This window comes from Sinocyclocheilus grahami, unplaced genomic scaffold, assembly GCF_001515645.1.
Source record: "Sinocyclocheilus grahami isolate Dianchi unplaced genomic scaffold, SAMN03320097.WGS_v1.1 scaffold64.1, whole genome shotgun sequence".
Classification (NCBI taxonomy): Eukaryota; Metazoa; Chordata; class Actinopteri; order Cypriniformes; family Cyprinidae; genus Sinocyclocheilus; species Sinocyclocheilus grahami.
In genome coordinates this window covers 338,013-347,618 of record NW_015505243.1, presented here as the reverse complement: position 1 = coordinate 347,618, position 9,606 = coordinate 338,013, and the positions used below count along the sequence as shown (strand labels likewise).

Genomic DNA, 9,606 nt, shown 5'->3' with positions numbered 1-9,606 from the left:
AATTGGTGGCTGACTAAATACTTTTTTTCCCCACTGTATGTTCAGACCGCTCATTTGCGCACCATGGTTGACAGCTGTTAATTCACAATCACTGTTTCAGATGGACTAACTGTAATACTGTAAGATTTCCATTCAAAATGAAAGCATAAATCTAGGCTATGAGCTGCCGGTTTCACAGCAAAATAAAAAAACAGACATTTCATTCACTGACGCGCTTCACTTGGCAGTGCTAAACACGACAACACATATACTTACTTGCCGGCAACACATCAAAATATAAGCTTGCTGATTTTAGGTTTGGAAATTATGAAAATGTATATATTTATTTTATTATTTTTGTTTTTTTTTATAGTTATATTTAATGGGTCACACTGTGTGCAGACTGAAAAACGTATGTGCACCCCTGTGTATATGTATATAAATTAACACACATGTTGCAACAAGGCTTATATTTGTGAGTTATATTATATTTTTAAAATGAAGAGATTGGTTCCAAAACGCAATAAACGGCATTTTTTTAAGAAAATTGCGTTTCCACCAAAATCAGTATTGTATCTGGTCGGCATTGAAAAGTCAATTTTTAATTTTATGCAAATTGCGATATCCGCCATGTTATTCTGTCATGTTTTCTCGCTTTCTTTCCAAACCACGACAAACGCCAGTCTCCCTTCTCTGCAGAATGCGATACATCCGCTCAACCAATCACAGCGCACCACTCCACGCATGTGATTGTCATGCGCATCTCGTCAGTAAAGCCGGTTCTGTGATTAGTAGTAAATCTCCATCACGTGCTTTCAGATGGAGCGGCATTTAATACACAGAGCTGTAGATCACTGACAAGCTACGCACTATATTTTATTATTATTATTTTTTTTTTATAGTTATATTTAATGGGTCACACTGTGTGCAGACTGAAAAACGTATGTGCACCCCTGTGTATATGTATATAAATTAACACACATGTTGCAACAAGGCTTATATTTGTGAGTTATATTATATTTTTAAAATGAAGAGATTGGTTCCAAAACGCAATAAACGGCATTTTTTTAAGAAAATTGCGTTTCCACCAAAATCAGTATTGTATCTGGTCGGCATTGAAAAGTCAATTTTTAATTTTATGCAAATTGCGATATCCGCCATGTTATTCTGTCATGTTTTCTCGCTTTCTTTCCAAACCACGACAAACGCCAGTCTCCCTTCTCTGCAGAATGCGATACATCCGCTCAACCAATCACAGCGCACCACTCCACGCATGTGATTGTCATGCGCATCTCGTCAGTAAAGCCGGTTCTGTGATTAGTAGTAAATCTCCATCACGTGCTTTCAGATGGAGCGGCATTTAATACACAGAGCTGTAGATCACTGACAAGCTACGCACTATCGCGTTCATAATCGCAGATGAATCACATTCGATTATGAATGCGATATTGTCAGTGTAAGTGCTTTTATTAATGCCATTAATGTTTTTGTTAATACAGCATATAGCACTAGTCAACTAAATAATGTAATATGGCAAAGATGAATGCAATTTTGGAAGTTTTAGTCCAGTGCCTGTATATAAGATTAGTATTGACCAAGTTCAAAAGTTTCAATATGAAAAATAAAATAACTTTTATATTGATTCAATAGATTTATTGCATTTTGGAAAAAAAACTAAAAAATATACGTGTCATGGATTTATTGTATTTTTTTTTTGGGGGGGGGGGGATCAGTTTTTATAATAAATCTTTGAAAATCAAAATCTGGATTTTAATTTTTCATGTTATTATAACCTAAAGATGCTATGTGAAAGTTTGAAACAGTGGTGAAAGTGGTTTTCATCTTGCCACTTTCTTGGTAAAGAAAACACAATTTTAACCAAATGGATTTATAGCGTTTTGGAACCAAACTCTTCAAACATTATACAAGTTAATAGGCTATAGTGTGAAGTCTTAACTTTAAACAGTTTCATGACTTTATACATATGGTAACTGAACTGCATAAAATGAGATAACTTTCACATAAGTTTCACATGGATACTTAAAATACATATTGCTGTTTTTTTGAGAGAATCATTTAAATTAATTTCTGTGATAATTGACAAGGTGCCCCAAATGCTGTTGAAAGAGCTTGATATAACATATAGCACATAAAATCAATGACAACCATAAATGATCTTTCTCCCTCTCATTCCAAGAGTTCTGTGTGAGCAGGTTGGTGACCTTTGACCCTGAGCATTACCTGATTCGGCCACATCGACGATGGCCACTCCCTGCTCCTGAGCCATAAACCCCAGGACGGAGAAGATGGCAAAGCCTGACACGAAACTGGTACCGCTGTTCAGGCATCCGAGCAGCATGCAGTCCCTGAACACACACACACAATACCTGTACAATAAATAGACAGCATACAAACATAAAAACATGCACTTAAAACATGCAAGTCCTCACCTGTAACAGTTATACTTGTACTTGTTGTAGCTTCCCAGTGATGTCATTGCACCAAGACAAATAGCATAAGAGAAAAAGATCTGAGTGCCTGCATCAATCCACACCTACATCAGTCCACAGAGACAGAGATTTCAGTTTGCCACATCACATTTCCATCAAATGCAAAACAACAATGCACAAAGATTTCTTTCTGTCCGTCTCAATACCTCAGGATCTTTTAGGCGGGTCAGATCAGGGTAAAGGTAAAACTTGATGCCCTCGGCAGCACCAGGCAGAGTCACACCGCGAACCAGCAGCACAATCAGCATGAGGAAAGGAAACGTTGCTGTGAAATAGACCACCTACAGACAGACCGAGAAGAGGCCAGAGGGGTTCGTGGATTTCCATTATGAATATAAAATAATTATACACCTACATAAAGCAAGCCATATTCACAAATGAAACCCACTGAGTACCACAAACTCTGAAAGAATGGATTTCTGTGTAATTCGCTCATTCTTTCGTAAAGCGCTGCATTGAATTGAATGGTTTTACAAATGATTTACACACAAATCAGTTCTGCTCGTGTTTCATGAATGAGACTCAGTGTGTGTCTGCGATTATAATCCTACACAGTTTCTAGACTGAAAGAAATATCTATATAGTGACATTTTCATGTGCACCACCAAAAACGTATCTCTATCCATTTCATTTTAGTTGACTGTGTAAAGCCTTGGTTATCTTGGGATGTCTTATAACAGCTGTGACTTTTCACATGGCTATATTTTTAATTAGAAAAACTTGATTCTTTTAAAGACCCCGTAAAAACATTTTTTGTGGTTTTTAGTTCATGTCTATTAGCTTAGAGCTCATCTATACACTGCTGGTCAGTAAGAATGTTTTTTTCTTGAAATAAATTCATACAAATTAAATTGATCAAAAGTGACATTAAAGACATTTATAATGTTACAAGAGATTTCTATTTTAAATAAATGCTGTTCTTTTGAACTATTTATTTATCAGAAAATCCTGAAAAGAAATGCATCACAGTTTCCACAAAAATAAAGCAGCACAACTGTTTTCAATGCTGATAATAATAAGAAATGTTGAATCAGCATATCAGAATGATTTCTGAAGGATCATGTTTTAATGATGTTGAAAATTCAGCTTTGCAGCACAGAAATAAATTACAATTTAAAATATATTCAAATAGAAAACAGGGATTTTAAATTGTAATAATATTTCACAATATTTCAGTTTTTACTGTATTTTTAATCAAATAAATTCAGCCTTGATGAGTAAAAGAGAATTCTACTGCTGACGCCAAATGTTCATGTATGCTAGTGTGCTTAAAAAAAAAGGATCAAAAGATATTTATTCTTATTATTCATCTTACTTCCTGTTACAATAGGCAATATAATATCATAAATTATACAGTACTGTCATTAAAAATATCTGAATTTTTGTGTTCTTAGCTACTTCTGTAATCAAACACATGGTAAAATTCAAAGAAACCAAGGAACTAGGACTAACTGAAAATCTTGACTTATGAATATTAATATGAAGTATTCCTATCTGATTTATTGAAAGGCCAGCAACAACCACTTGGCTTCTGCTTGGTCATTTTATGCAGTCGGCTACATTTTTCACTATGGTCATAAAATATAATGACCAAAATGTGGAGGAACAAACTTAGATATTACTAAAAGTTTAATGGCTGTTACATCCCTGCTTATGACATTTTGGTGGACTTTTCTCATCCTCTCCCTCACCTTGCCGGTGGATTTGACTCCTTTCCAGATGCAGAAGAAGCAGATGATCCAGACAGCCAGCAGGCACAGTGCCAGCTCCCACTTCAGCCCGCCGACCTCGTCGATCCCCGAAGAGATGCTGAGGACGTTCCTCCTACAGGCCAGATCAGAGTGATGAGAACGAGCGCAGATCATCTGTTCCGCACACACTCCCATGCGCTCGATACTCACTCCCAGAATTCGGTGACCGGCGAGGTGAGGTTGGCTGCGTTGGTGGAGAGCCAGAGGGTTTTGTTCTTGCGGACGGTGTCCTCCACGCAGTTCGCGGTGTTCCAGCTGTGCCTGCAGCGAGCCCAGGGCAGCTCGTGCTGGAAACACTGCAGCAGGTAGTACAGACCCCACGCCAGGATCACGATGTAGTAGATGTTCAGCAGAGACACGATCACGATCGAGGCGTAGCCGATTCCTAAAGCATATACAGAACACAAGTCAATATGAAAACAAAACTCACCCTGTTTGCTTTCCTAAAATATAGTTCTGGTTTACTTTTATTATAATGATATATAAATGTATTTTGTATCTAAATATATATCAATTATATCATATATACATTTATTTACACTACCATTTAAAAGTTAGGTTAAAATGTTTTTTTTAAAAGAAGTCTCTCATGCTCACCAAGGCAATCAAAAATAAAGTTCAATCATGACAACTCTCGGGAACATTTTAGCATGGTGATGGATATGACAATATTAATGTATTTGGTCTTGGCAGAACAGATCTGCTACGCTGCTGCTGCTGATGGTTATTGCTGTAGTTGTAGATTATTGCTGCTGCTGCAAGCAAGTACAGGAACTTGCTACTGCCAATGCATATGGCGATACGGTGCTATGAGTATTTAAGACATGCTGCTGCTGCACAAATAGCATATAAAATAACCCCGTAGCAGATCTATACAGGTGGAGCTGGGGAAGGTGGAGGGTTTCAGAGAATGAATGAATGAATGAATGAATGAATGAACTGAATGGTTTCAGAGAACTCGGAAAGCGCGCTGCAGTAATCTCAAGTGAATGCTTGCCAGCCATATAAATGCAAGGCAGTAAGCTCATTGGCTGCATATGCAGCATGAACCAATCAGCTTGTGCCAAGTCATTTAACTCTCTGAATATCATCAGTTACATTAACACCCCGTCAGAATGCGCCATCTAGAGTTTCATGACTGAACTATATATTAAAAACAAAAATATTATGAAATATTACAATTTAAAATAACTGTTTTTTTATTTGAATATATTTTAAAAAGTAATTTATTCCTGTGATGCAAAGCTGAATTTTCAGCATCATTACTCCAGTCTTCAGTGTCACATGATCCTTCAGAAACTATTCCAATATGCTGATTTGCTGCTCAACAAACATTTGAACAGTAATTCAAAAATGTTACAGTAGTACAAAAACAGGAGTTTGTATAAACTATATTGTAGTCTAAATAGTATATTTCAATATGTAAATAATAACTGTATCTAACATTAGCCAGGAGAAATAAATAAATAAATACTATTATGACAAACTGGAAAATTTGACCTTTATTCACTTTCATTTTATTTATGTATGTATTTGTTTGTTTGTTTATATATTTATCTATATTGTTTTATTTATTTAAAATTTATTTTAATTTAAGTCTTTAATTTTGATTGATATCTTGCTTGAGAGCCATTAAGTAATCATTATTCATATAATGTTCTCTCTTATAAAATATAAATGATTGTAGGCCTAAATGTCAACAGCACTGTTCAATGAACTGACGTCTGTCAGGTAAAACATGAGCTCACTGATCTAATTCAATCAATCTGTCGTTACTCCTACTTCTTTAAATATTTAGTTTATATGTAGGGTTTTATGGATCAGCACTCAAATATTTAGTAGCGAAACAACTAACTTGCACACAGCTGGTGCAACCATACCCTGATAAATGAAATCAAGTCTCTCCCTGCATCGTATTTCCCCTTTAGAAATGTCAAAGTATGGGTTGAATATCATTTCATAAATGATAAGACAAGCATCACTACTTGCACCGCATGTAACCTGTCGCTCTTTCTTTGTGTGACAGATATGAATGATACCTCAAATTATGCAGCTTGTTGACGAGAGGAGCCATATCTAAGCAGAGCGCAATGTGAGACTTAATGAGACAGAGAGCCGCTGTTCTCTCTGAGAGCTCTGCTGTGTGTTAATTTTATTGTCTGAAATTTTATTTTTGGTGTTAATTTTTCTAGGGTTGAGGGCAGTCAAAGGGCAGAACACCAGTTTTATGCTATAATTAATATAAAGTGCCATAAGCTCGCTCCACGGTGCCAGGAGCCGCTGTGACCACTGACAACAGAATGCCAAACGTGCATTTGAGGATGTAAGAACAGGACTTCACTGTAGATGTGTGCGCGTGTTCATGAGAGAATAGTCAGCTGTCGGTGAGACTAAGAATATAATCATTGGGTGAAAGGGGACAATGAGCTCACGCCGTCAGGAAATATCACACATCTGCACTGTATGTGCTAATTACACCCCAGCCACGTGAGCAACGTGCCCGTGCAAGTGTGCATATAGAGGTCAGGAACCAAAATAATAAAAATATCTCCTAAGACAGGGCTTTTCAAAATGGGGCCTGGAGACTCCCAGGGGGGTCGCAAGGGATTGCTAGAGGGTCTATGGAAAAGTTGAAAGAAAAGCAGTGTAAAAAATGTAAAACTAAATAAATAACATTTTAATTAAACTAACTAAATTAATTAATTAATTAATTAATTTGATTTAAATAAATAATAATAAATGAATATATTTGATTGAAATAAATTGCTTAAAATAAATAAAATGTAATTTAAATAACTAAAATAAATAAATGTTATAAAATAAATAAATATATAAAATGATTTTATTTAATTGATTAAAATAAATAACTGATTAAATACATTTAATTGATTAAAATAAATAAATTTAAAATAATTAAAGTAAATAAAATAATACAATTTGGTTAATAAAAATATATAGAAATGACATTTTACTAACTAATAAGACTAAATAAAAATATTAAAATAAATAAATACAATTTTACTTAACATTAATAAACTTGATAAAATACATAAAATTCGGTTTAAACAAAAGTAAGAAAAGCAGTGTAAAATTAAAAAAATAAATAAACTAAATAAGATTAAACTAACTAAAAACTTCACTAACTAAAATAAATACATTTTTACAATTTAATAAATACATTTTTTTGTATATTTTACACAGTATTAATAAGTCTTTTTTCTCTTTTTTAAGTCTTTTTACATGAGAATATATAGCTGTTATATAAATTAAAAAAAATTAACATTTGATTTAAATAAATGAATATTAAAATTATACCATTAATTAAAATTATTTGATTAAATAAGTAACTAAATAAATAAACAAAATCAGGTGATTAAAATAGATACATTTAAAGTGAATAAAATTCGATTTAAATAAAATAAATGATAAAAAATAAGTAAATAAAATGTGATTCAAATAAATAAAAATAAGAAATGCATTATAAACATTTTAAAATTAATAAGATCAACTAATAAAACTAATTAAATAAATAAATAGATTTAGCTAACATTAAAATAAAATACATTTTGATTTAAATAAATATGTAAAAATGTAAAAATAAATAAATATAAGATTAATAAGATACTAACAAAATAAATTTGATTTAAAAAATTATATATATATATATAATTTAATAAATAAAAAATATAATGTATATAGGGTCTTTCTACATGAAAATACAGCTGCTTTTACATTTTAGGATGGGGGTCCCTCGCATGAGGATGATTATATTTGGGAGTCTGTGGAATCTAAAAGATTGAAACCCTAGTTCTAAGAAATGCCTCCTGTCCTGTTGTTTCTCATTAAATTACGGCTGCTTCTAACACAACCACTACATTTTGGCTCCTGAGCTGAGAGGAGATCCCATCGCAAGCATCTCAGTCACCTCTCACGGCTGTTGCCATGGAGATCAGAATACATGTCCAGAGCGGGGTGTTAGTCACAGCACTCTGAAGTAGAGAGCGGCGCAAAGCAAACAAATCATGGGGAAATAAACGCACATGTACTGCATGTGTATGAGTGACCAGCATCCCACTCACACACAGATAAGAACACACAGAATCCGAACATGACGACGCGTTTGAAAAGAGCACAGCGTCTTCTAGTGTTGCCTAGCAACTGCAGCAGATGCTGAAAGCGGGTCAGAGTGAAGATGATTTAACAAGCCACTTCATCAGCCAATCAGACTCAAAGCGCATCACAGTAACGGCCATGCCGATTGGTCGAAGCTGCCGTGAGGGACCACGAATAGCCGGTAGGGGGGATGGGAGCATTATGAAATATGATTTATGCTGATTAAAATGTGCTTGAGCCCAATGAGTCATTAAATACCATCAAAGTCAGACCTGTCTCATCCTCTCTCTTCACTCTCTCATCCATTTGTCTCACCAGTGAAAATGGGGCAGAGTTTCCCCCAGCAGGTGATTCCTCCCTCAGAGGTGAACTGGCCGAGTGCCACCTCCAGAAAGAAGACGGGCAAACCTCCACCAAACAGAAATATGAAGTAGGGGATGAGAAATGCACCTGGAAACACCAACACAAGATAATGAAGGTGCACATAATACAAAAACCCAGCAAAGAAAACCACATTGAAGGAAGTTAAATGACCAGAAACACAACAAAAATTATACTTGCTGTAATGCAATTGCAATGGACATCACTACCTTGAAAAATAGTTCTTCCACTAAAATGACAATTTATATAATTTTACAGTTTAAATATTACAGATTTTTGTATAAAATAATTAAAGCGCTTTAACTATTATAAGCGTTTTAGCTAATATTATAGTATATTAATAATATAACATGGTAATCAACAGTATATGTCACAGATGCTACTGAAAGCGTGTAACTGGTATTGAATCTGCAAGCAGTTTTGTTATTGTTAACTATTAAAAATTGTTTCTGATCATTGCAAAAGCTTTAAAAAAAAATGTAAAAAAATTATATATATATATCATTGCAAAAGCTTAAAAAAAAAAGTTGAAAAATTATATATATATATATATATATATATATATATATATATATAAACACCGAATTAAAAACTTGAAAAAAAAGTTGCCTTGGCAAATAATTCAAATAAAAGTAGAAAAATTGCTAAATAGAAATAAAATAATTAGAGCACATAACAAAATTAAAATAAAATTACATTTAAAATAGGGCTGTGCGATTAATCGAAATCATCATAAAATCGCGATTTGAGCTTGCGCGATTTCTAAATCGCTTTATAGCACGATTTTCCGCGCCCCCGACCTCCCACAGTATGCTATCCGAACCAATCAGAATGCAGTGCGCCTAAATGGAGCACGAGAACAGAACAGACCG

At 34.2% G+C, this 9,606-nt stretch overlaps 1 protein-coding gene across 1 annotated transcript in view; it reads right to left on the bottom strand.

Moving 5' to 3' along the window:
- The window catches only part of LOC107584907 (sodium- and chloride-dependent taurine transporter-like), a 22,105-nt gene that overhangs the window by 5,808 nt on the left and 6,691 nt on the right, over nucleotides 1-9,606 (bottom strand). Inside the window, exons 3-8 of the mRNA XM_016271677.1 lie at nucleotides 8,669-8,803; nucleotides 4,391-4,625; nucleotides 4,181-4,313; nucleotides 2,636-2,770; nucleotides 2,430-2,533; nucleotides 2,146-2,345 (exon numbers count right to left, since the gene is read on the bottom strand). Of these exons, the coding sequence (XP_016127163.1) occupies nucleotides 2,146-2,345; nucleotides 2,430-2,533; nucleotides 2,636-2,770; nucleotides 4,181-4,313; nucleotides 4,391-4,625; nucleotides 8,669-8,803 (942 nt within the window). The remainder of the gene's footprint in view (nucleotides 1-2,145; nucleotides 2,346-2,429; nucleotides 2,534-2,635; nucleotides 2,771-4,180; nucleotides 4,314-4,390; nucleotides 4,626-8,668; nucleotides 8,804-9,606) is intronic.